This window comes from Mirounga angustirostris, unplaced genomic scaffold, assembly GCF_029215605.1.
Source record: "Mirounga angustirostris isolate CCGP_5_RB_7025 unplaced genomic scaffold, mMirAng1.0.hap1 SCAF_4, whole genome shotgun sequence".
Taxonomy (NCBI): Eukaryota; Metazoa; Chordata; class Mammalia; order Carnivora; family Phocidae; genus Mirounga; species Mirounga angustirostris.
In genome coordinates this window covers 173,738,801-173,764,280 of record NW_026991712.1, presented here as the reverse complement: position 1 = coordinate 173,764,280, position 25,480 = coordinate 173,738,801, and the positions used below count along the sequence as shown (strand labels likewise).

The following is a 25,480-nucleotide window of genomic DNA, read 5'->3' as shown; positions in this document are numbered from 1 at the left end:
TTCCTTCCAGTACCCCCTGCACCCCTTCCCTCCCACTACTGGAGATGTTTTCTTGTCTGTGCGCCTCATGCAGGCTCCCTGCCCAGAGCGCCTGTTGTCTCACTCCCTTCACCTCACCAGGGCCTACTCATTTATTCAGGCAGCTCAGCTCCTCCTCCAGACCTTACTCTGACGGCTCCACACCCCTTTTCCCTAAGCTGGGTTTCTGGGTACAAATCTCTGCCATTATATCTCCTTCCATTCATTGATTCATTACACCAGCTAATCAACAACATTTGTGTGAGGCAGAATTTTAAGCACTGGGATATAGCAGATGATTTTTAAAAGTTCCTTCCCTAACGGAGCTTACATTCCAGTGAAGGGAGATACATGATAATAAGTAAAAATATATGTTAGTAGGTGATAATGCTGTGATGATAGATAGAGTAAGAGGGATGGAATGTTCTGAGGTTGGAGAGGAGGCTGGTATTTAAAGGGCATGGTCAGGGGAGCCCTCAGTAATGATGTGGCCTTAGAGCAGAGACCTGCTGGAAGGGAGAGTGAGCCATGCACACATGTGGAGACACCTGTAGATGAACATCTACAGACTGTTCCATGATCGGTAAGGAAGGCAGTGTGCTTAGGGCCGAATGGGTAAGCGGGGGGGGGGTAGTAGAAGGTGGCATAGAGAGTTAATGCCAGCCAGCTTATGAGGGCAGTGTAGGCCATTAGAAGAACTTTGGCTTTTTGCATTTACTCTGAGACCAGAAGCCAGGGAGGCTTCTATGCAAAGAAGGGACAAGCTCTGGCTGCATGCCAAAAAGAGCCCTCTAACTCCTGGATTGAGGTAGGGTGGCGTAGGGGTGGGGCTAGAAAGGGGCAGGGGTGTGGAGACCAGTTAGAGGAGACTGCTGCAATAGGCCAGATCCAAAGTGATGGAGGCTTAGACTGACGAGCGCAGAGGCAGCAGGAAATGATTGGGTTTGGGGTATATTTTGAAGGTAGAGCCAACAGGATTTATAAAGGATTGGATTAGGAGTATAAGAAAAACCCTGGAGTCAAGGATGACTTCTAGAAAGACAAAATTGCTGTGGAGTAGGAAGATGGCAGGAGAGTTTTGGATATAAGTTTAAGCCACCCATCAGGCCTCTGATCGGAGACGCTGAACGGGTAGCAGGAGGTGTGCATCTGGACTCCAGAGGAGAGGCCCGAGCTCAGGATGTCAGCCTGCAAGCTGTCAGCATTCGTTGACATTTCAAAGGTGTGGAATCGGATGAGACCGAAGACGAAAGGGGAGATGACTGAGTCCTGGAGCATTCCAAACTGTAAAGGCCAACATGATGCAGAGGACCCAGCAAAGGATGCTGGGAAGGCGTGGCTCGGGAGGTGACGGGAGAACCAGAGAGAGCAGGAGCGAGCGAAATGTGTTTGAAGCGGGAGGGAGTGACGACCTGTGTGCGTGTTGCAGATAAGTCAAATGAGATGAGGACATTGTGTTGCAGATCTGTTTATATAGTTGCCTCCTTCCATTGGCTGAGAATTCACTGGAAGCAGGAACGCATCCAGCAGTTTATTATCTACAGCCCTGAAGTGGGTGATACACAAACGCCATTTAACGGCTCCTTTGCCTCAGGCTGGTTGTCTCAGTACCTCTAAGCTTCAGTCTCATCTGTAAAATGGGGAAGGTATGGTATCTTTTCCATTGAGTCATCATGAGGATCCAGTGAGACTGTCCAGATGAAGCACGAAGCATAATCCCTTTCATAGCATTACGCCCGTGACCGCTCTCGTCAGCGTTATTAATCTAGCGTCCCTGGCGCAGCGCCCCTCCTGTTGAGCAACACTGGGCGAACGCATGTGTGAGTTGACTGTTTGTTTGAATATTTCATTCAAGGTCTTTCCCTGTGTGCTTGTGATATATTAATATAGCACTTTTGGGGTTTCCCTAGGAGACAGCACTGATCCTCACAGAGTGGGTTCTGGAAGAAGAGAGGGCGAGAAGTCCTCGGGGGCAGAGCGGAGGTGATGGAGCTCCCCAACTACAGCCGGCAGCTGCTGCAGCAGCTCTACACTCTGTGCAAGGAGCAGCAGTTCTGTGACTGCACCATTTCCATCGGTGCCATTTACTTCAGGGCCCACAAGCTCGTCCTGGCTGCGGCCAGCCTCCTGTTCAAAACCCTGCTGGACAACACAGACACCATCTCCATCGATGCGTCTGTGGTGAGCCCCGAGGAGTTTGCCCTCTTGTTAGAAATGATGTACACTGGCAAACTACCCGTGGGCAAGCACAACTTCTCCAAAATCATCTCTCTGGCCGACAGCCTCCAGATGTTTGATGTGGCCGTCAGTTGTAAAAATCTTCTGACCAGCCTCATGAACTGCTCTGTTCAGGGTCAGGTGGTAAGGGATGTCTCCGTACCATCCTCAGAGGCATTCAGGAAGGAACCAGAGAAGCCTGAAGTAGAAATCCTTGCCTCTGAGGGCGCTGCAGGGTCTCGTCCTTCCCTGGAGGCTTCTGCCCCTCTAGGGGGCCCTGTGAAAGCCGAGACTGAGGACGCACGAGAGATGAGTATGGGGCCTTCCAGTGCCCAGGAGATGCAGGGGAACATAGATACCCCAGTGGAGACTCCTCGTCCATCTGAAGTTTGTTCCCCCTCTCCTGCTGTACAAGCCTTTAGAGAGGCAAAGGGGGCAAGCACAGAGCCAGGTAATCTTCATTTAATAGTTCTTTTATAATCTGTCCTTCTATTGTCAATTACTACGTCCAGTGATCTTTATGAATTTTTTTTGTTTCAATGATAAATTTACTAAAATCCACTGCTAGATAGGAAACCAAAATCCAGTCCAATCCAACACAGAATCCAAAGCAAAACTCCCACTGGGGTATTCTTCTTTTTTTTTTTTTAAGATTTTATTTTTTTTAAGTCATCTCTGTACCCAGCATGGAGCTCAAACCCATAACCCGGAGATCACAAGTTGCATGCTCCCCCAGCTGAGCCAGCCAAGCACCCCAAGGGGGCATTCTTCTTTTTTTAAAGTGTCTGTGTTTTTGAGTGATGGAAGGCTGAGGATGAGCTACAGAGCAGAAAAGCAATACTAAAATAACAATGTACCAGCGGTGTTTTTGTTTTGAGAAAGAGAGAAAGAAAAAGAGAGCAAGTGGGGAGGGGCAGAGTGAGATGGGGAGAGAGAATCCCAAGCAGGCTCCATGTCCAGTGCGGAGCCTGACTCAGGGCTTGGTCTCACGACCCTGAGATCACGACCTGAGCCGAAATCAAGAGTCGGATACTTAACCTACTGAGTCACCTAAGCACCCCCGATATACCAGTTTTGTTGCTTACCCATTATTCTAACCAGGATGAGGACGGCACAGAGGAGGAAGCTGGTAGGGACACTGTTTTCTGTTACCCACAACTGATGTGCTAGGTGTCAGTTATAAATGCAGCATACGACCTAAAGGTTGTCAGCTTAAACTTTTAAAAATCATCTTAAGTAATGAATCACTGATATTTTTTTTTATTTTGTTTTGTACTCAGAGTATGAGAGGAAACACCATCAGCTGAATTTTCTTCTAGAGAATGAAAGTGTCTTCTCTGATGCACTCTTGGTTACCCAGGATGTTTTAAAAAGACTAGAAGAATGTTCGGAAATTAAAGGTGCACAGGAGGAGGTAGGTACCATGAGTTTTATTTGTTTGTGGATGTAGTGTTCTCTGGATGCCAGACCAGCTTCCCATATGGGGCAGAACTATGAAAATGCAAAATACTCCAGGGTCTTAGTTTTTTCAAACTTCAATTTTTTTTTTTAAGATTTTATTTATTTATTTGTCAGAGAGAGAGAAAGAGAACACAAGCGGGGAGCGGCAGGCAGAGGGAGAAGCAGGCTCCCCGCCGAGCAAGGAGCCCGATGCAGGACTCGATCCCAGGACCCTGGGATCATGACCTGAGCCAAAGGCAGACACTTAACTGACTGAGCCACCCAGGCATCCCTCAAACTTTAATTTTTTTTTGACATTTATTTTCTAAAGGGCAGTCTTGCAAAAGTACTAGGCAAGATGCTTTCAAAACTAAGTTATATTCTGATCCCAGGCTTACAACCAGTTTTGATCCAGGATACTTAACTGATCATACCATTTCCTCCTGATTAATCAGGATAAAATGAGGCAGAAAGTAGTCATGGATAACCCCAAATCAAGACTGAATGATAAAAACCAGAGCAGAACAATAAGAAATACTCAAAACAAGGTACGAAATGGACTTAATGTAAACCTTACATAGTAAATTGCATCCAATGTTTAAGAATACAGTGGCCATTTTCTGACATAAAACCACTAACGGTGAACATTTATTGAATACTTACCTTGCTATGCTTGGCACACATGTTACCACATTTAATTCTCACAAAAATCACCAGGGTGGGTACTATTTTACTATTTTTTAGCCCCGTTTTACAGATGAGAAAAATGGTTTCAGGTATATAACTTGGCCAAGGCCGCAGAGCTTGTAGGACTGAGCAAGAATTCAAACTCAAGCATTCTGACTTTAGAGCGGTTCCCTTGCACACTGGGTTTTACTGCCAGTAGGGGAAAATGACACATGTATGTCATGTATGTCGAAGTGTTTAGGAACGGCCCAACAACGGCCCAGTGGTTATCAAGATCTTATTTCTTAAATAACTGGCCTTTTCTTTCTTTCAATATCTCAGTGAGACGCATCCCCACAGGTGGGCTTCCTCACTACCTGACTTCCCATCCCTTGAACGTCCACAGCCACTTTAGAACTCTTGCTTCGCCTTTCCCCCAGCTGTGTGTCCTGTGCTGAGCGGGGCTGGCAGAGCCAGTGGGCACTGTCCCCGCAGGCTTGCTCATCTGCGTGGTGGGAGGCCTCCCATGTCGCTGTAGGCAATTGCATGTCTGTTAGTTACCTTCATCCAAGCAGTGAATGCCTTTCTACTATGTAAATATTTCCCAGATTCATAGCAAATGACTTTAAAACAGCAACAACAACAATTCAAGGTCAGGTATTTCTTTTAACCATGGTTAATTGACAGTTGACTGTAAATTACTTTCTTGAAAGAACAGCTTTTCATAACACTGGGTTAACCCCAATGACTCTGTTAGGGAGGTGACAAGTTGTAAAACCTTGATATTCTTTATACCGATAATGCTGAAGGACATTATGGTTTTATATTTTTGCGCGTGGATGTTCTCTTAACTGTTCAATCTGTCGTTTTTGTTACAAGTTTGTTACCTGGATGGCTTAGAGACACACCTCTTCATTTTCCCTCTTGGGACTTCCTCTCTACTTAATTCTGGTGCCCGAGGAGCAGCAGCATAGATCAGCAGTACTCAGATTATTAGGGCTGCCTGGATACTCACTCGAACTGTGTGTTAAGCATTTTTTTTTCCTAATGCTGATACCTAAAAGTGTCTGGCAAATAACAAGTGCTCAGGGGCGCCTGGGTGGCTCAGCTGGTTGAGCGTCTGCCTTCGGCTCAGGTCATGATCTCAGGGTCCTGGGATCGAGTCCCGCATCGGGCTCCCTGCTCAGTGCAGAGCCTGATTCTCCCTCTCCCTCTGCTTGTGCTCTTCTATCTCTCTGTCAAATAAATAAATGAAATCTTTAATAAATAAATAAATAAATAGCAAGTGCTCAAGAAATTTTCGCTGTACATGGTTTCATCCAACATTTTTTCCCCCTCCCAATTCTTGTCCTAATCTTTTGGTGACAATAACATTAGTAGTACTTAGAAAGAACACTGATTCACTGTTGGGGATCATTATAGGCTTATGTTATTTCTTCCTCGGTTTTAGAGGTCAGAGTAAGAGCTCTACAAATCACTTGATGGTGGTATTTAAAACTGATTCTGTTATATTCCATAATAAGCCTTTCAGCTGCAGAAAGAAAGAGAGAAAAAATGTTTGAAGAGCATAAGCTTCCATTAAATAAAGTATATAGAGTTGGTAAAGTACTGCTTTGTACGTAGGCCCTGTTCTTCTCTTTCTCTTTTTAACTCTCTTTTAGATCAGTTTATTAAGGTATGATTGACATACAGCAAGCTGTATGTATTTAAAGTGTACAGTTTGATAAGCTTTAAAACCTGAAGCCATCACCACAAGCAAGATACTGAACATATCCACCACCCCTAAGTTTCCTTATGCCCTTGGTAATCCCTCCCTCCTACCCCTTTCAACCTGCCCATCTCCAGGTGACACTGACCTGCTCTCTCTCTCTGTGGATGAATTTGCATTTTCTAGAGTATTATATATAAAGGGAGTCATACAGTCTATATTCTTTTTGGTCCGGCTTCTTGCATTCAGCATAATTCTTCTGAGGTTTATTCATGTTGTTGCATATTTATTCCTTTTTATGCCTGAGCAGAGTTCCATTTAGTGGATATACAATTAGTTATTCAGCTCTACCATTTGCTAGTGTTGTGACCTCAAACAACTTAATCTTTGTAAGCTTTAATTTCCTAATTTGTAAAAATGGGAATGTTGTCACCTACATCACAGGATCATTGTGAAATTAATAAAGGTTATTGATGGAAAACTCACATTAAAATGCCAGGCACAGAGAAGGAGCTCAATTGGTAGTGACTGCTATTGTTTGTTTATACGTTAACTTTGTATTTTTAGACTTAGCTGACCTTGAAACCCCCTTTTTACTTAATGCCTTATAATATCCTAGTGCCATGGTCATTTGTTCTGACACATGAGATGGATTGCTGTTACTTTAAGCTTAATTTGTAAGTCATGCTTTCAAATAGGGACCATTACCCATTTGGAAGTACCTTCCTGAACTGAAGGGGTAGTGTCTGGTACAAAGCCATCAGTCTCTAGAACAGTGGTGCAGTGTATATAAAAATCATCCGGTGCACTTGTTAAAATGTACATCTCATTTCCAGAGAGTCTGATTCTTAGGTTGTGGTAGAGCTTAGGGATCTACATCTTTAACAAGCTCCCCGTGTTGCTGTTTTGGTATCAGTAGACCACATTTCTGGGAAGCACTGCTAGAGAAGTTAATGGCTTGCACAGTTCTTAGTGTATGATGGCAGATGTCACAGTGTCTGTGCTGACACCTCAGTGTTTTGAGGGGCCACCGAGTACACATTTTTCCTAAGTGTTATTCTTTGCTTACCCCTTGATTCAGCAAATACTTACTGAGCATCTGGTGTGTGCCAGGCATTGAGCTGGTTGCTAGGAAAATACATATAAATAAAACTGGATCCCTATCCCTGTAGAGTGTCTTGACAGCAGAGAAGTCCTGCCACATATGTAATTATTTTTTTGGAGTCACCAAACTATGGGAATCCCCAAAAGGCCTCAGTACTGAAAGCATTTGCAAACTGTTCACTTGGAATATCAGTCTGCATTTCAGCTCCAATTGTAAAGGCTGGGGGTTTGTTTGTTGTTTTTCTGTTTAAAGAGTTTTAGCTCCCAAGGAGCTTTGAATGCTTTTTGTTGCTGTTACGTGGTTAGTAGGCACAACATTAAAAAGACAACTTAATGTTAAAAATGATCTGTGCTTAGATGTGAAATTTGGAGGCTTGTGAAGGCCTGTGAGTGTTCTGGTTGAGATGGGCCAGCCTGTTCCTTTTCTGAAACACAGATACAAGGTGTGCACCTGGCCTGGACCGCCCCGAGTTTCAGGAGGACACCACGAACTAATTAGCGTCCTGCTTATTTTATTTCCTGAGATAAATGTTGAAAGGTGGCAAAGCCATTCCCTGAACAGTGATTGCAGCAACATGGGACGAGGCTGGGCCGCTTGGATTGTGTGAAACCAAAGCCAGAACTGATTAAGGAGAAATCTCTTGGGTGCTGGGATGGGAAAGTGGCTTCTGCCCATCTTTATCTCGGTGTAATATCCCTACCCATTAGAGAAAGCAGATACTGACCTAACAGGCTTTCTGGCTGAGCTGAGCAAATCCTGTGTTTAAAGGCAAGCTCATAATTTTTTTTAGCTTTTATGCAGGAACTTTTAATTGTCTTCTTTCTTTATTCCTAGCCATGTTCCTGCTTTTAATTAATTGTGTATATAGCAAAGCGAATCTTTGACTAGAATAAAGAGATAACTTCTACTATTGATTTCCTTGCTGTTTGATCCACTTTCCACCTAAAGTTCTAGAAAGACTCCCAAAGCTTAAGGCCGAGTAGCTTTTTTTTCTCTTTCAACTTTGTTTCAAAGGCAAACAAGTCTCCTCTCCTATGTGAATCTGATGTTTTCAACCATGTCACTACTTTGGAGATTTGTCAAGAAGTGCAGGTCTGTGTTTTGTGGACTGTGTTCACTGACAGGGTAGGGTTCATTTTACAGGTCTATGAGAAATGGAGGTAAGTTGTTGTTTTGCCATATCTTCTCTGTGCTAATTATGAAGTCTAAGATAATGCAGCCACTGATAGAAAGGCTATTGGTTTTATGGCAAGGTATTCATTTGGTTAAACAAATATTTATGAAGCATCTACTGTGTACCAGTCTGTATACAAATCACTGGGACCAGGAGGAATTGTACAGATTGTCTAGCTATGACCCAGTGTTCAACATGATGTTGACTCTAGTAAGTCCAGGAGAATGCAGTGTAAATGGATTTGGTTACACTCAAAATCTAGGGGTGGGAACTGGTGAAAGGGGTGCTGAGTCACTGGAATAAGCTCAGGCTTTCTTCCCTGGTACTCTACTTACTGGCCACGCAACCTTAGGCAAGTTACTTCACCTCTCTCTCATTTAAGTAGTTGTGGTAATAATGCCTCCTAGGACTGATGTGAGGAGTTAAGTAGATGGCGCATACACACAGTGTCTGGGATGATGTCGAGCTCTTGTGGTCTGTGTGATGAGTGCCATCATCTGGCCCTTGGCATTCAGGGGAGACATGGGTGAGTAAGAACACAGCATAACTCAAACAAATCCAAAGGCAGTAGGCAGACAGTTGGGAAAATAAGTAAATTCAATTAAAAGACCTTAGTGTAAGGCAAAGCTTAAATTTTAAAAGGAAAGGAAACTGTCCCATCTTTAAATATATTGACCTATAGTTCATTCATAAATCAAAGTATGTTGATTACATGTGTGACCATAATTTGGTATGAATTTATCGAAGTACCTTTAACTCTAAGAATCAAAGGAATTCCAAATGTTTGTTTAAAGAGCAAAACTCTGTTTTGGGCTCATGTCTTAGAGTTCTGTTACATGGTAGCAGTCAGTGAACCTTAGTCTTCCACAATATGGGACTCCCTCTGTTTAGGCAGATACACTACTTCAGAAAAGGGCTCACTGCACGGAGGAGCCCCAGGCAGCTTAGGGGGCTGATGGAGTAACAGTTAAAATGCTGGCTCTGGTGCCAGGTCCCCAGTAGGTTCTGGAAGAAAGAGCAAAGAGCAGGGCTGTCCAGGCAGCTGACTGCTCCCTCTGGCCCTTTCATCCTCTCACCCCTGCTCCTCTTCCCAGATGGTCACACCCTAGTGTCACTGCTGAGCAATGAAGTTAACAAATGTTTTAATTTCACTGCTGAGCAGTTCTGCAGAGGAGGAGACAGCAGAGAGGATAATGAGAAGTGCATCAGATGCCACCATTGATGAAAGCGCCTCTTCCCCACTGGCTCAAATGATAATGCCAGACAAATTGGATACTGAGATTCAGAGAGCTTCAGGTGAAAGCACACTGGCCTAGGATAGAAGACGGCTAAATGCTGTGTCCGTTAAGATGCATCGAAGGAAAGGAGAAATAAAGAGAGAAAAACATGTTTACTGAGGGCATTAGCATTGAGAGGGTCTGTATTAGGTATCTATTGCCGAATAACAAATTACCCTAACATTTAGCAGTTTAAAAGAACACACATTACCTCACCATTTCTGTGGGTCAGGTATCTAGGCATCCTTCGCAGAGTCCCTGGCTCAAGGTCCAAGACAAGGCTGCAGACAGCTCAGCCTTGAGTGGAGGAGGGCGAGGGTGGGGTGGGGATGGGGAGTGTCTCCTTCTAAGTGCACTCATGTGACTGTTGGCAGGATTCTGAAGTTTCACTTCCAAGCTCACTCACTGATTGTTGGCCAGAGACATCCTTTCCCTGCCACGTGGGCCTCTCTGTAGGGCAGCTCACAACATGGCAGCTTGCCTCCAGAGCGAAGGCAGAGAGTGCCCACATGGACAAGAGGGAAGTCATGGTGACTGAGCCTCAGAAGTGCCCTCCATTACTTTTGCCATATGCTTTTCCTTGGAAGCACGACATCAGGTTCAGCCCAAGGGCATGAATACCTGGTGGCAGGGATGTTAGGAACCATTTTGAGGCTGCCTACCACAGGTCCCTACTGCTGTCAGGGAAAAGGCATTCCTTAAAGAGATTTTAGGGTGACTAAAAAGAGCATGGAAGGTTGAATGAATGTGACTGAAAGTGAGTAAGCATTCAGCTGAGTTGGTATTTCATTTGTTTTTTATTTTCAAAATGTAGACAAGATGGGTTACTCAGGTTCATGGAAGTTACTTAATTTAGTTAATGTGTATTCCCAAACTGGGCTTTATCTGAATTTACTTTTGTATATGACTAAAAATCACAGGAGCCTTTTTTTTTTTTTTTTTTAAGTTTAACTTGGCTTTATATGTTCATTCTGTGATCAGGAAGCAAGCTTAAGCAAAGCCAAGAAACACAGTCTAACTTGTTCATAATTTCTGTTTATTTGGGAGGAGGAGAGAAAGATAAAAATCTCTCCAAACAAAAATTTTAAACCTATAATTACTACCAGAATTTATAATAACTATCTAGCTGAACTTTGCAAGTATAGATATTCATGAGATCCTTTCATGTTGTGTGTGTGTGTGGTATATGTGCAGAAAACCATAACTTTTTGCTTTCTTGTGAGGAAACTTATAGTATTGACACTAAAAAACATCAAAGGTAGGTTGTAGTTTTGCCAAGTAGAAATATAAAGGCTATGCACATAAAATTAACTTTTGGTTCCAGATTTTTTTAGAATAAATTTATTATTGCTAAAATAGAAATATTAACCCTTCCTTCCAGTTGGCCTTCCTCCCACTAATTTTGTTTATTTCACCACTGGAGTTGCTGATATTTTAGTACTCCAGGGTTAGAAGAGTCCAGATGGTGGCATGTGGTGCCAAGACCTCTGGAGGATAAGGCATTTCTAGTAGAAACTGTGTGGCTCTAGATTTAAACAGAAAGCTTAGCATTAGGGAGCTAGTTTTCAGGGTTATCGGCCTAGAGGTGATATGAAAGCTGTATATGTAAGAGTTTTTCCAAAGGGAGATCATACAGGAGAAAAAATAGAGTTGGGATCAGTTTTCGGTACTGCTTATGGTTAGGGATTTGGAAGGAGAACCAGTGAGGAAGGCCGAGTAGGAGGGATCAGAAAGGTGGGTGCTTATCCATCCTGAATGCTTCAGTGTTCTGAAGTCAGAAGAGCCGTGAGACAGAAAGCCATCGGAATGCCAAATACCACGAAAGGCCAAAGAGGCGGGGATCAAATTGTTGAGGGCCTCACTCACCAGATCCAAGGAGCATGGGGTTCTTGTGGCTGGCTGATCTCTCTTTCTGGTTACTTGTGTCCACAGACTATAATGGGATGTCTTGAGGGTGAAGAAGGACACTCGGCATTCCAGAGAATCCTGGATAAAGTAAGAGATGAGAGCCTGGATGTTCAGACTGTCGTGTCGCTCTTGAAGCTGTACCAAGATTCCAATCCCGCAGTAAAGGCAGCACTGTTAGACAGAAAACCAGATGTCGACGTGGTGCAGCCAAAAGGTAGGAGAAAACCCTGTCCACCTGGGTGGCTTGAGTTTTATTCTGGGAAGGTGCTGTCAAGTTTGCTCCGGTGATACATTTCCTCAGCGGCTTAATTATCATTAAGTGATTTTCACATCAGTTCTACACATAATTCCAGAAGCTGCCTGTTAAATATATACAAGCTAAATTTGAGTCTCCATTCCTCTCCCCTAGTTAGCTAGTCTGACACTTTGAAGTTGGAGAGGATCATCAATGTTCTCCTGCCCTTCACAAGCCACACATCCCAGGCGATGTTTTGAGTGCCCAGGGTGAACTGGTTTGCCGGCAGCACTGATGGCCGAAGTTTCTCTCGTTTGGGTTAGGTACAAAGCAGTGGCCTTGCCAACCGGAAGTTAACCTCTGCCTGGCTCTGCAGCTTTGTGTTGCGTCAGATAAATGAAACATTTTTCCTTTCATAGCGTTTAAACAGAATAATAAAGTATTTTCCTCTCCAGAAAGAGATTCTGCATTTGGGTGCTCAAAATAGGCTGAGAATCACTTTACTATTCTGTTAGATCTCTCTTGACAAACCGTGCTGTCATTTTCTTCAAATTGACTAGCTTCTCCTGTGCGTCTCTCACACTCTCTCTTCCCCCAGGGAGCACAGAGGAGGGAAAGACCTTGTCTGCTCTGTTACTAGAACACAAAGAGGACCTGATCCAGTGTGTCACACAGCTGAGACCTATCCTGGAGTTCCTGGAAACAGCCAAGGAGGAATTCCTGACTGGCACTGAGAAAAGGGTAACTGTGGTGTCAAGCATCCCTTCCTCCTTCCTGAGTTTATGTAGCACTTTTTTTAACCTCCTTTGTGGCCCATAGCACTTTTTCCCTTGCAGTGTTTTTATACCTACTGCATAGTAAGCACCTAGACGTTCACATTCTTGAACCGTGTCTCTTTGTACCCTTGGCAGCAGCTGGCTGAGGGGCTTACACACTGTGTCGTATGATGAAATGTTTAGATATGTGGATAGGGTGGGGATAGTCCTGCTCTGACTCAATGAGTTGTTAATGTAAAACAGTTGCCCCAGGAGTGAAAACGTTTAGGCACATTTGTAATTATAATTTTGGCACTTTTCTTTTTTACAGAAACGATACACTGTTCACCTGTAGGAAAAATTGGGGAAACAAGCAAAAAGGAAAAAAAAAAAATCTCTCGCCATCTCATCACTCAGAGATGATCATTGCTGACATTTTAGAGCATGTGCTCCCACTTTTTCTCGTTTGAGTCATCCTGGGATAGGCTTATGCAGAATAGCTTTGGGTTTTTTATTTAATGTATTGTGAATATATTTCCATACTATAGTATGGGCTTTGGTAGCTGCGTTGTATTTTGTTTAATGAACATACCATAATTCGTTAGTTGTTTGTTGTTGCACATTTGTTTCCAACTTTCTGCCATAATAAATGATGTAGAGAACATCCTTGCACACAAATCTTTGCATACTTCTCAAACTATTTCCTTCGAGTAATTTCTAAGAAGTGGAATTTTGGAATAGAGAGTATAAAATTTTTCAAGTGTTTGCTATATATTGCCAAATTGCCCTTCAGAAAGGTTGTACCAGTTTACTCTCCTACCAGCAGCTACTAAAATCCTCATGAAACTGCTGTCATGACTTCTCAAGTCAACTAGATAACTGTGTTTGTTGGTGTTATTGATTTCAACTTTGTGCTAAAAATATTTTTATATCTGGAAGGAAGGAGTAGGGACAGAGAACTTCTGTGGCATCAATTCTTAAAGCTGGGAAGTGGCTTACATGTTTGGGAGAGAAAATGTTTAGAAAGCAGTGGTAGAATGGATCAGTAGTAAAGACTGGATCCTCAATTCTCTTTTTCTCAGTGGTCATAAATTGTAGTTTTTTCATATAAAATGGGAACAATCCTTAATCTCAAAATTAGACTTTATAAATTATGTGTTCCCAAAATTATAACTCCTTTGAATTTCTTAGAGAAAGATAATATACAAAATAAGATTAAGCTTCCGGTTTCTCCTTACGCTTAAGACTGAATGTAATTTCAGGCACTCAGTTTAAGTAAGTTGCTTATAGCTCTAGAAGTACCTGATTCCCTGTTTAGGGATTTCATTCGATTACTCATTCAAACCTTTTCCTTATTAGCTAGATTGAATGTGTCCTTTGAACTGTTTCATTATCTTGGTAAAACAGCATTTATAGGAAGAGCCCAGACTCAGCCTCATTCTCTGCACCAAGACAGACCACAGTGTCATTTTCCTCTGTCACTTTCAGTTTACTTGACAGAAAGGACTGAAGCAGAAGAACTGTAATTAGTTACAAATCACAAAAACACCTCTTAGAATTGGGGTTCTACCAGAGCTTCATTAAGCTACTTCTTCTCATGAAAACTGAAGCAAAACAATAAACCAGGACCATAGAGGTGAATGTTGATTGAATGGCCACAGTGTGTGGGCATCACATGGAACATGCACTCGAGCCTTTTAGAACTCTCTTCTGTTACAGAATGATGCTAATCAAGGCACCACAGCCCCTATATATACATACCCTGGGTTCTATAAGAAATGGTAAATAGAAATGTCTTTACTTCAGGATTGGAAACAGATACAAAAATAGTAATTATGACAGTTGTTAACTTACTGCTTACCGTGTGCCGAGCAGTGTGCTGAGGACCTTTTAAACATTACTAAATTCTACCCTCACATCAACTTTATGAAGTCACGGATATTACCCTCATTTTAAATATGAGGAAACAGACACTTAGGAAGGTGAAGCAGCTCACCCAGAGACACAGCTGCTGGGCATCCATACTGGAGCTCAGACTTGGAAATACGGCACGTTCTCTTAACCACTGTGCATACAGCTGCCTAAGGGTATCAATACCAACTGTCATTTAAAGATCACGTATGTCCTAGACGTTACGTCAGGCTCTACAAATAGCAACTTCACTTCAGAAACTCCTAATAACAAGTGTGCAAGAGTTGGTATTATTCTCTTCTTTCGCAGATGAGGAAGATAAGGTTCAAAGAATGAAAGGACTCACTGAAGGTCACACCGGCTGTACATTTTAGGACTGGGGTTCCTACTAGGCTTGTCTGCTTTAAAGCCCCTACCCACTCTGGACAGTATCTGGCTGCCTCGTTATGTATCAGACCATTGCTTAGGAACTAAGAGCACTGAAATCAGCATGGTTTTTAGATACAGGTGCTTTAATTTTAAATTATGATTCATTTAGTAGGAATCTAGTTATATTAGACATTAAAGAGAATGACTATGTTCTGTATTGATGAATATGACAGCTTAATATATAATGTATGCATTCCTTTCATATATATAATGTAGATACTCCTTTCATATACATGAAACTAATTTGGTTTTATAGCTAAATTTATTTTTCAATGGGAGTTAATTTGATAATGGCATCCTCTGGCATGCTACTGTGACTGATCTGCTTGACTGTTTCTCCTGAAAGCTGGTATTTTCCCAAAGGAAAGCTCAAAATTCAGTTACTTAAGGAATCTGTAGATTATATGTGTTGAAATAACCTCCCACGTTATCTGTGCCGTAAGAGCCAAGTTATACACAGTGAGTTGTAGTACATTAGGAAATAGTTCTCTTGTAATAGGAAAATAACTATAAAATAACAGTCGTGTGTTTTATTGTTCAACCTCTTGCTGGAGCCCTGTGCTCTCCTGACTCCAGCACACCAAGGAAGAACAAGGGGGTGGAAGTGGGGGATGATGACCGGAGCCATGTGTGTGTGGAGCTGATAAGAGAGATTGAGAATACAGAAACTACAAGAAAAATTATCCAGAAATGCACTTTAAATCTATTATTTTGGAGACCAGACTAATGTGTAAATTATCTGGACATTCAAATTGCTATGAAAATTAAGTAAAAGGAAGTAAAATAACAGGATTGCCCTGAAATTGCAACCTCTTACACAATCATGTAGTTATTGAACAGAGGCTGAAAACCGCTGTAGCTGTATTCATTAATTGCCCGTCTGTTTCTCAGTCCCTGTGTCTGAACAAACCCAGTCTGAAGAACTGGGGGAGAGGTAGGCTGCCTGCGCTGCCATGTGGGCTTTGGGTAGAAATCTCACAAAATGCAAACTGGGGGGGAGGGATGGGGGGGAACCACAAAGCGTCTACACAGACCTGCAGTTGAGGAGGAAGGGTTTTCACAGAACTGTTCGTTTGGAGAAAACTTGGGCTTTTTACTGACATAGCACAAGGAGGAGACTCTGGGAATATAAGCGGTGCCGGAGGCCGCGGAGGGGGACCCAGGGACAGGCGCCCCGTCCTGCTGAGAGCCTTGCTGGGTTCCCCGCGGCGCATCAGATGCATCTGGAAGTGCCAGTAACCGCTGTCTGCCTGATTGCTTGCTGCTGCAGGTGATCCTGGATTGCTGCGAGGGCGGGACACCCAAGGAGACGATGGAGAAGCTTCTGCACAGTGTGTCTGAAGATAAGACTCTGACTGCAGAGAGTTTGGTAAAACTCCTTCAGGCTGTGAAACCGACATCACCACACTTGGGCCTTCTGCTGGAGAATTTGCAGCGATTAGCCACCTCGTCAGGCACCCCAGGTATCCGTTAATTGTCGGCTCTCTGGACTGGAACCTCTCCCACAGAAAATTAGAGCTTCAACACCCTTTGGGCTCCATGCTGGGGAGATGAGGTAATGGTGAGAGATGCCCTTGTACAACAGAAAGCAGTGATTCTCAGTAGTTTTGGAGTTAAGATCTGAAATCTGAGAATGCCTCTTGTCCATCAGGCATCCCTGTGATGTTCCCGTGGTTCGGCGTTTGTGAAGGTGTGGCTTTTCCAGGGCTGGCACCTGGCACCTGGGAATGCTGAAGGAGCCAGCCGGCTCACAGAGCTCATGATTTTGACAAGCTGGGTTGATAAATCTGAACAGCCAAGACTCTGATCTTGATTTTCCCACTCCCGTGTGAGTGCTGTTTGGTTCTGGCGGTCCCCAGAATTACCCACCCCTCGTGTACCTTCAGTCTGGGGGGACAGGAGTCCCTGTCCCAGTCCTTAGAAAAATGCACCAAGTCTAGCCAGTTCTCCCCATTCCCAGAGCATTTGAGACCGAGGTGGTTTTCAGAAAAAGGGTAGTTGGAAAAGGAGAGAACTTTCTTCTAGCTTATAAAAATCATGAATACCAATACAAACTTGAACCATTTACAAAATAAAGAAGAAAACAATCTCAAACCCTTCCACTTGATTATGTCAGTACTAGCCCATTGACGTATTTGTCACATTATTTTTACAATGGTGAGATATTCTACTGTATTTTATAATTTTATAATTTCCTCTGTTTAACAGTGTTATATAAACTTTCTCCCCCACATTGCAGAAAATGCTCTATAACCCTATTTTTGAAGGCTGTGTAGTTTTCCATTATAGGGATGTATATCATGCATTACTCATGCCCTGTTTAGGGGTACATGTGGTGTAACGGTTAGGGCTGTCAAGACTGCCTGATTATTTTGTAGCTGTGTGACCCTGAGCCAATGACTTAACCCTTCTGAACCTCGCTTTTTCCTCTCTGAGATGGGGGTGAGAATGGCACCCATCACATCCATTTTTGTGGCTACTGTGAGACAATGTATGTGCAGCATTTAGCAAATCATAGGTCCTCAGTGAATATTAGGTGTTCTCTTCCACCTCCTCATCACAGGTGACACAGTGACAAATATCTTTGTACACAGACTCTTTGCCTCCAGAGCATTTCTTAAGGCATGATTCCCAGAAGCAAAGTTAACTGGGCCAAAGAGGAGAATACATTTTTAAATATCTATAAAACCAAAGGAAATGCCTGATAGTGTTTATTTTTCTTACTTTGAAATTAAATATGACCTTTTAAAAGAGAGTAACAGATTGGCTCAAAGGGCATGAAGAACAATGGGTCAGCTTCACTACCGGAGTCTTGACTCATGCCTGCTAGTATTTTGGATTGCCACATGGATCCTTAACCTCAGGCTCGAGGAATAACACCCCTTGAATCTGTATGTCTGAATCTCTTACAAGCACGCCTTCTAATTACCTCCCTGTTGAGTAATCACTGACTTTGCAAACCCCTGACTTTGAAAGTGTTAGTGGTTTTGTGACCCGAAGCACCAAGTGATTAAGGGTAAACCAAAGGAGATCTGAACACACGTATATGAGGCCCCAAGCCAGGAGCCGAACTTGCCTTGCAGAGGAGACAGAGCACTTGTGTGATAATGCTCTTCCTCTGTCATTTATAACTCCCCTCATCCTCTGTAGCAGAAGCCTGTAAGGACATTTTGTTGTAGCAAACATTATTGTTTTGCTAATATCCTTGCAGTCCAAGCAAGCCCTGATGATTATGGGACTGAGCTGTTGAGGCGGTATCATGAAAACCTCTCGGAGATTTTCACAGACAACCAGATATTACTAAAAATGATCCCACACGTGAAGGGTTTAGCCCGTGGAGAAAGAGAGGTAAGAGAAAAAGAGGGGGAGAGGGAGGGAGGGTGGGTAAAATGAGAGAAGGAAAGAAGATGACATATATACATACTTTAAAAATATATTTGTATTTTACATAAATGTACACACACAGCCGTGATGAGAAATGCTAAGGGGTCCGTAGAGAAGGAGAAAAACAAGGTGATTTGATTTCTAGGGCAGAGTGATAAGTCAGAGGTTGTAATTTCTGCAGTAATAAGAAAGGCATTCAAAAGGAAGTGTGAAGAGCTTTGGCAGTTATAAAAGTCTCTCCGGTTGAGAAGTGATGTTGAGAAACCCCCAGAAGTACGTCCACTGTAGCCCAGGACTCAGACTCGCAGCTCTGCAGCTGGGCTGGCGCCTAGAGGATCCCTTACATGTATTTTTGTACCACATCTTGAAGGTCATGGAGAAGCTCGTGAAACGTGACTCTGGCTCGGGTGCTTTCAGTTCTCTGATGTCAGCAGTTCTAGAAAAGCAGACTCTCTCTGCAACAGCCATTTGGCAATTGCTGCTGGTGGCTCAGGAGACCAAGACCTGCCCCCTGAACCTGCTCATGGAGGAAATACGAAGGGAATCTGGTGCCGATGCCTTCTTCCGGGCAGGTAGGCGTACCTGATTTCTGTCAGAGCCTTGTCCCCAGTGGAGAGTAGAGTCAGTCTTGCCAGAAAAGAGCAGCAGCTCTCATGGCCATCTTCCACATCCCTACCATCGGAAGTAAGGACTGGCAGTTTTTTTCAAGGACATGGGAGTTTGTGCACCTTGTAAAATAAAATACGCAGGAAATAGTCTAAGCTTGTATTAATTTGCCATTTTCCCCACTCCTAGCCCCAGGAAGGAGATTGGTGAAGTGTATCCTCCCTGTGAAGAGTTGAGTTGAGAAAGGTGAAGGAAAAATGGTGCTCATAGCTTCACTCATGAGTTTTCAATCCCCCTTTCTTTCAGTGGCCAGCCCAGAAAGTGCAGCCTTGGAAGCCATCCTGAGGCATCGCAGACTGATCCTAGAGGCCATCCAACAGGGGGTGGGACTCAAGTGCTTTACTGCAGAGGAGGAACAGCTGGTAGACGCTGTGAAGGAGGTGCGGCGGGGGAAAACCCGTTGTTCCAGAGAGTTCTACCAGGCTAATGCCCTGGATGGTCTCGTTCCTGAGGGGGGCACCAGATTATACGGGGTGCCTTTTGCGAGCCGAGCCCCGTGCTGAGCCAACACTTCTTTGTTTTTTAATTCTCCCAACTCTGCATGGCAGGGTGGTGTCATCCACATATTACAGATGAGGGAACTCAGGCTTCAAGGGGTTCAGTAACATGTCTAGGATGCTCCAGCTGGTCAGAGTTGAAGTCAGGATTTGAACCCAGGCTCATGTGACTCAAACCTAGATGTATTTCATTTGCCTAAACCTCGGTAAACTCAAGGGGAACCATGATACTGTTCCCTAACATGTTCTCAAAAGCAACTGCTTTCAGAGGAAGAAAAGTAAAGTTGGTCATATTACATACTCTGTTCCAGCGTCTAGGAAGAGCCAAGATAAACATAGATAGAACAAAGCTTTTGCCCATATGCGGTAGCAAACAGTGCCAGCTCATTTTCTGTAATGCTTCTCAGTGTGGCCAGCATCCCAGAAAAACCAGGTGGGGACAGTGGGGGGATTCATGGATGTCCAGCCCAGGATCATGGGCATCTCAAGTGGGGAAGAATTATAAAGGGACTAAAATTAGGTTCACCTGTATGTGCTTTTTAATCCAGGTAGGCATGGAAGGTGTGCAGAAGGGCAAGTTTCTAACGCTGTCCACACAGGTGATAGCGCCACCTTGGTCTGACTCTCAGATGGGAAGAAGGTGGAACATATTTCTTTGGGGCTTCACAGGAAGGATGCATCTGCTAGACTCTCTCTAGCATGCTTCCCGCTTCAGAAACGGAGCTCCTGCAGTTGATGAGTTTGAGCCTTGCTAATGAATCTCAGGCCTGCCTCCAGGGACATTAGGTTTATTTAGATAGACTTGAAAAGAGCAGAAATAAAATGTCTTCCCAAACGAAAATTCCATTTGGCCATCTGTGGATGGTTTTGCTTTATTTTCTCAGTGTACGGACTCTTTCTGCTGATAGCTCTAACATTCTGAAAGAGGATGGCTTTGAAATAAAATTCTTGGCCTCTTTAAAGCCCCTATTTGAACCGTCTTTAAAAAGCTGAGTTTTTTTTTCATGAAAGAAAATGTTTAAAAGGGTACATCTAAGGGTCTAAAAATGTGAAGCCACTGATCATGCAGAATTACTTCCAGACACTGAGACAATTATATATTATGAAAAATTATCTTGATCTTCAAGACAGAGCCACCAACTACCAAATCCTACAGCTTTCCAAGCTTTTAATATTAAGATCTAGAAAAGTTCTTGTGGAGACTCCTGGATTCTGAAAAGTTACTTCTTGTAGAAAGTGCGCAGTGCTTCCTTGCTGGTACCTTCTTTGTATTTGCATGTTTGTCTTGACACGGGCCTCCCTTTTCTTTTCTTTCTTTCTTTCTTTTTTTTAAATTTTGCCAATTTCCCTGTTCTCTGGAAAAGAGGGTTCTCCACTACATTTATCACAAGAAATGTAAACTTGTTATAGATGGAGCAGTGCCTTCCTGAAATTAGCTTTTTTTCCCCCTAAGTTGAAAACCATGGAGAATACTGCTGATATTAACCACAAACCTTTGTCTCATGGTGTTCATTTAGATTCTGAGCATTTCCTCTGAGACAGCCAGCCCTGAAGCTTCCCTGAAAGTAGTGCTGAGCAGAGCCATGGAAAAATCTGTCCCGGCCATTGAAATATGTCACCTCCTGTGCAGCATCCACAGATCTTTCCCAGGCCTGCAGCCTGTCATGCATGAGTTAGCATACACTGGTAAGGAACAGAGTGGGATGGGGCTCGCAGGTTGTGTCTGTATTGGAGAAGAGGCAGCAGTTCTTAGAAGGGTTCGTCCGTTGCCGCCTTATTCGGTATGCTCTCAGTACCTAGATAGGTCACAAACAGAGATGTAAACTGATGCTATGGTCATGTATCAGAAAGTAAAGGTGACAGTGGTATTACTCCAGAGTTTTAGAGGGTCCCACATAGTCTGCAGCCTTCTCTAAGAAAAGTTAGGAAGCAAAGTAGAAACGCAGAATTTCCAGAGCCATGCAGTTTTTCTCCGTCTGCAGGCTTCCTTACTCAGGAAAGTGGAGGGAGGGAAAGATGGAAGGTGAACACCAAATTTCACCGTGAAGCCAACGACAGAACAGATGAGAAAGTAGCCGAGCCAGCAGAGGAAGGCTGCCAGCCTGGGAAACAGAGCGGTCAAGGCGAGACCGGTTCCTTGCCAGAGCAACAAGACAAAGACACGTCTGCCTCCCCCGACTCTGCCAAGAAGAGCTTCGTCTGTAAGGCTTGTGACAAAAGCTTCCATTTCTACTGCCGCCTGAAGGTGCACATGAAGCGCTGCCGGGTGGCCAAGAGCAAACAGGTGCAGTGTAAGGAGTGCAGCGAGACCAAGGATTCTAAGAAGGAGCTGGAAAAACATCAGCTGGAGGCCCATGGTGCAGGAGGAGAGCCCGATGTCCCGAAGAAGAAGAAGAAGAGGCTGCCGGTGACATGTGACCTCTGTGGAAGAGAATTTGCCCATGCCTCAGGTACTTTAAAGAAGGCGAAGTAATTTCAGAGGGTGAGAATTCTGGATATTGTAGTGTGGGTCCTAGGCCTTGCCTCTAGCTGTGTGCAGGAAGGGCTATGGATGGGCCTGGGAAACAGAGCAGACTCCTACAGTGGCAGGGTAATGTTTTGAGAAAAGCATGAGCTGTGGAATCAGCCCTCTGAGCTTTAATTTTCCCATCTGTTAAATAGGCACCCTGACACCACCCACTTTTTTGAATTGTTATATAAAGATTTAAGATAATATAGTTAAACACCTACGCACAGTGCCTGCAGTAGAGTTAGTAAATTGTGGCTACTATTATTTATAATAATAACCAGCTATTTAACACCTGACCCTTAGGTTTCCACGTATCGCTTATTTCTTGATAATAAACGAGTCACAGAAACCCTGGGATGTGTAGTCAGAATTGTTTACCCTTGTCCCAGATGTTGGATAAACCCAGTGAAACATAAAAGTGAGTTTTGTTTCACTGTTTCTGGGTGGTGGATCCTATTTAAGAGAGAGAGGGGAGGGGAAAGATAAACCCAGAACACTTGATGCCTGCCCCAAACAGGAGTGGGACCAAGGTGACCTCTGGAGTGCTGGGCGGTAGGCGGCTGAGCAGCATGGCTGAGTGAGGTCCCAGTGAGCATGGCCTACTGTCCTGTGGTTCATGCTGTGCTTCCTCTTGGGGTCTGGCCTCAGACAGTGCTGTTACGTGTCCTCATGCTGGAGTCCTCACGTTGATGACTGGTGTCCCTCTGGTCCCTGGCATGACTTTCCTAGGCATGCAGTACCACAAACTGACAGAGCACTTTGACGAGAAGCCTTTTTCCTGTGAAGAGTGTGGGGCCAAGTTTGCAGCCAATTCTACCCTGAAGAACCACCTTCGCCTTCACACGGGGGACCGCCCGTTCATGTGCAAGCACTGCCTCATGACCTTCACCCAGGCTTCTGCCCTGGCCTACCACACCAAGAAGAAGCACTCAGAAGGTAAGGCGTAGAGAGTTTCTTCATTTTTCCTGCCAACTTTAACTGGATGAACTGCCCAAAAACCCATTTGGAACTAGGCATGACATGTATCTCAAGTAGATTAAAAACAAAAAAACAATGCAAAGTCTTTGTCTGGAGTGATGACGGAAGTACATAGATACACAGGCATGTAAGATGCTCATGGTGAGAGTTTGCGAAGAGAGGCTAGCTAAGGTAGGATTGTGACCGTACAGTTGCAGACTTGGCAGAAAGCCAGGAGTTCCTTGGGCTTGGAGGTGGAGTTCAAGCATGAGAAAAACCCTGGCTAAGCACCTGCTATGGGTCAGGCAGCGGCCGCGGCCGAGTGACGAAGCTGGAACTGCTGTGCTCCCAGAGCTGATGGGCCAGGGGTTCCCTGGTGTAGAGACCAATGCAGTGCAGAGCCGTCGGCAGTGGGATAGGGAATAACCCCAGCCAGATGAAGGATGGAGGAGGGGTTTCTAGTCCTGTCAGAGGCGGGGAGATGCGTGGTCAGTGAGGGCTTCTCGGAGGACTCTCTGCCTTGTTTGTACATTTATGTGTAAGGAAGAACCCCACCATCGGGCACCTGGGGGGCTCAGTCGGTGAAGCGTCTTCCTTTGGTTCAGGTCAGGATCCCAGGGTCCTGGGATCGAGCCCCGCATCGGGCTCCCTGCTTGGCAGGAAGCCTGCTTCTCCCTCTCCCTCTGTATGCTCTCTCTCTCTCAAATAAATAAATAAAACCTTAAAAAAAAACAAATAAAATCCCACCATCATCTCACGTGGATTGTGGTAGCTACGGGCCACCTAACTGGTCCCCTTGCTCTCCTCCTCTCCCTAGATGGTGCTCTCGGGACACAGGCCCCAGTGGTCCTTTTAGTGCTAACCCATATCCTGTCACTCCTCTGCTCAAAACCTTTTTGCAAAGGCTCCTCACCTCACTTGGTGTAAAATCTTGAAGGCCTAACGATAGCCCACCAGGCTCCCCGTGACCAGGTCCCCTAAGACCTCCCCTCTTACTCCTCTCCCCACCCTCACCCCGTTCTCCCCACTGCAGCCTCCTTGCAAGGCTCCAGCCCTGCAGGACACCTGCTTTCTTGTCATCCCTCCTCACCTCCTTCAGGTCTTCATTCATACCTCTTCCCCGCGAGTCCTTTCCCGACCACCCCGTGTAAAATCTCAGCCCCAGCCCCAGCTCCAGCTCCCCTGCATCGTTTTCCTCTGTGGGGCTTGTCGTAGGATATATTATCTACTTCATTAATTTCTTGTGTTTCTAGTCAGTCTCCCCCTGTTAGAATGCAAGCTCCATGAAGGTGGAGCTGTTAGTCTCCCCCCCGCCCCCACTTGTGTATGAGTGGAATAGTACCTAGCAAGAGTAGAGCCTCAGGAAACATTTACTGAGTGAATGAATTTCTGCAGCACTATTCCAGGCCCCGGGGAGAGTGTAAGTATACACACATGGTCCCATGGAGTTTGCATTCCAGTGGGTAAGAGAGACCATAAGCAAGCATGTAATATAAGTTCAGACAGTAGTCACTGCATAAAGTAGGGGAAGCAGCAGGGGAACGGCAGGGTTCGCTCTCATCAGAGGCAGCCCCGGAGACGTGAGGCTTGTGTAGGAAACCGAGTGATGTGAGAGCCTACAGAAGATCTAGAAGAGCATCCCAAGTGCAGAGCCCCCTCCCCAAGTGGGAATGAGCCTGACCTGTTAGACATCAAGAAAACTAGAAGGAGCCAAAGCAGAGTAGACAAGGGAAGAGTGGTAAGAGAGAAGGCCAGAGAGGTCACCAGAGGCCAGGTCTTGTAGGGCCTTAGAAACCAGGGTCAGGATTTTGTTTGTTGTTGTTGTTTTATTTTGTTCTGTTTTTAGGACTTGGGTTTTTATGCAGAGTGTGCTAGTTTCTATTGCTGCTATAACGGATTACCACACACAGTGGCTGAAATCAGTGCAAATGTATTATCTCGCCACTTCAGAGGTTAAAAGGCTAAAAGAGGTTTTAGGAAGAGTCAAAGTTTTGGCGAGTGTGTTCCTTCTGGAAGGTCGGGGGGAGAACTTGTTCCCTGTTTTCCCAGCTTGTGGAGGTCGGTCGTGTGCCTTCCCCGGCTCATGGCCATGCCCCTGCAACCTCTGGGTCCCCTATCGTGCCTCCTCCTTTGACCCTCTTGCTCCCTCTTCCAAAGACCCTGTGATTATGTTGGGCCTGCTGGTATAATCCAGGATAGTGTTCCCATTTCAAGATCCTTAAACTTAGTCATACCTGCAAAGCCCCATTTGCTGCGTGAGGGGACGTATTCCCAAGTTTCGAGGGGTTAGGACATGGGCATCCTTGGGGGCCATTATTCTACAGCAGGAAGCCATAGGACAGTTGGGAGCAGAAGAGCAGTAGGATGTGACTTAGGTTTTTTGGAGTTAATTCTGGCCACTCTCAACAGTCTGCTGTAATAAGGCAAGAGTCGTGTTCACAGGGAGGCAGGGCAGGCCATTTGTCCGGTGTGGAGGTGACGGGGCTCTCAGCTGGAGTGTGCTAGGGGCGGTTGTCAGACGTTCAAGTTTGGGGATGTGGTGTTGAAGCGGAAGTGATAGGACCCATGGTGGGCTGCGTGTGGGTGTGCGGGGAGGAGTTAAGGATGGGTGTGAGGTTTCTGGC

The 25,480-nt window shown here is 44.7% G+C and overlaps 1 protein-coding gene across 4 annotated transcripts in view; it reads left to right on the top strand.

The window, feature by feature from the left end:
- The window catches only part of ZBTB40 (zinc finger and BTB domain containing 40), a 74,935-nt gene that overhangs the window by 35,740 nt on the left and 13,715 nt on the right, over nucleotides 1-25,480 (top strand). For 3 of the 4 annotated variants that reach the window (XM_064589788.1, XM_045898492.2, XM_045898488.2), the window contains exons 2-12: nucleotides 1,929-2,686; nucleotides 3,516-3,649; nucleotides 11,538-11,727; nucleotides 12,347-12,489; nucleotides 16,114-16,306; nucleotides 18,055-18,191; nucleotides 18,598-18,799; nucleotides 19,140-19,273; nucleotides 20,908-21,076; nucleotides 21,373-21,840; nucleotides 22,629-22,835. In XM_064589788.1, the coding sequence (XP_064445858.1) occupies nucleotides 2,005-2,686; nucleotides 3,516-3,649; nucleotides 11,538-11,727; nucleotides 12,347-12,489; nucleotides 16,114-16,306; nucleotides 18,055-18,191; nucleotides 18,598-18,799; nucleotides 19,140-19,273; nucleotides 20,908-21,076; nucleotides 21,373-21,840; nucleotides 22,629-22,835 (2,659 nt within the window). In that variant the 5' untranslated portion in view covers nucleotides 1,929-2,004. Of the gene's footprint in view, nucleotides 1-1,481; nucleotides 1,839-1,928; nucleotides 2,687-3,515; nucleotides 3,650-11,537; nucleotides 11,728-12,346; nucleotides 12,490-16,113; nucleotides 16,307-18,054; nucleotides 18,192-18,597; nucleotides 18,800-19,139; nucleotides 19,274-20,907; nucleotides 21,077-21,372; nucleotides 21,841-22,628; nucleotides 22,836-25,480 lie in introns of all 4 variants that reach the window. The other variant, XM_064589787.1, reaches the window with a different exon arrangement.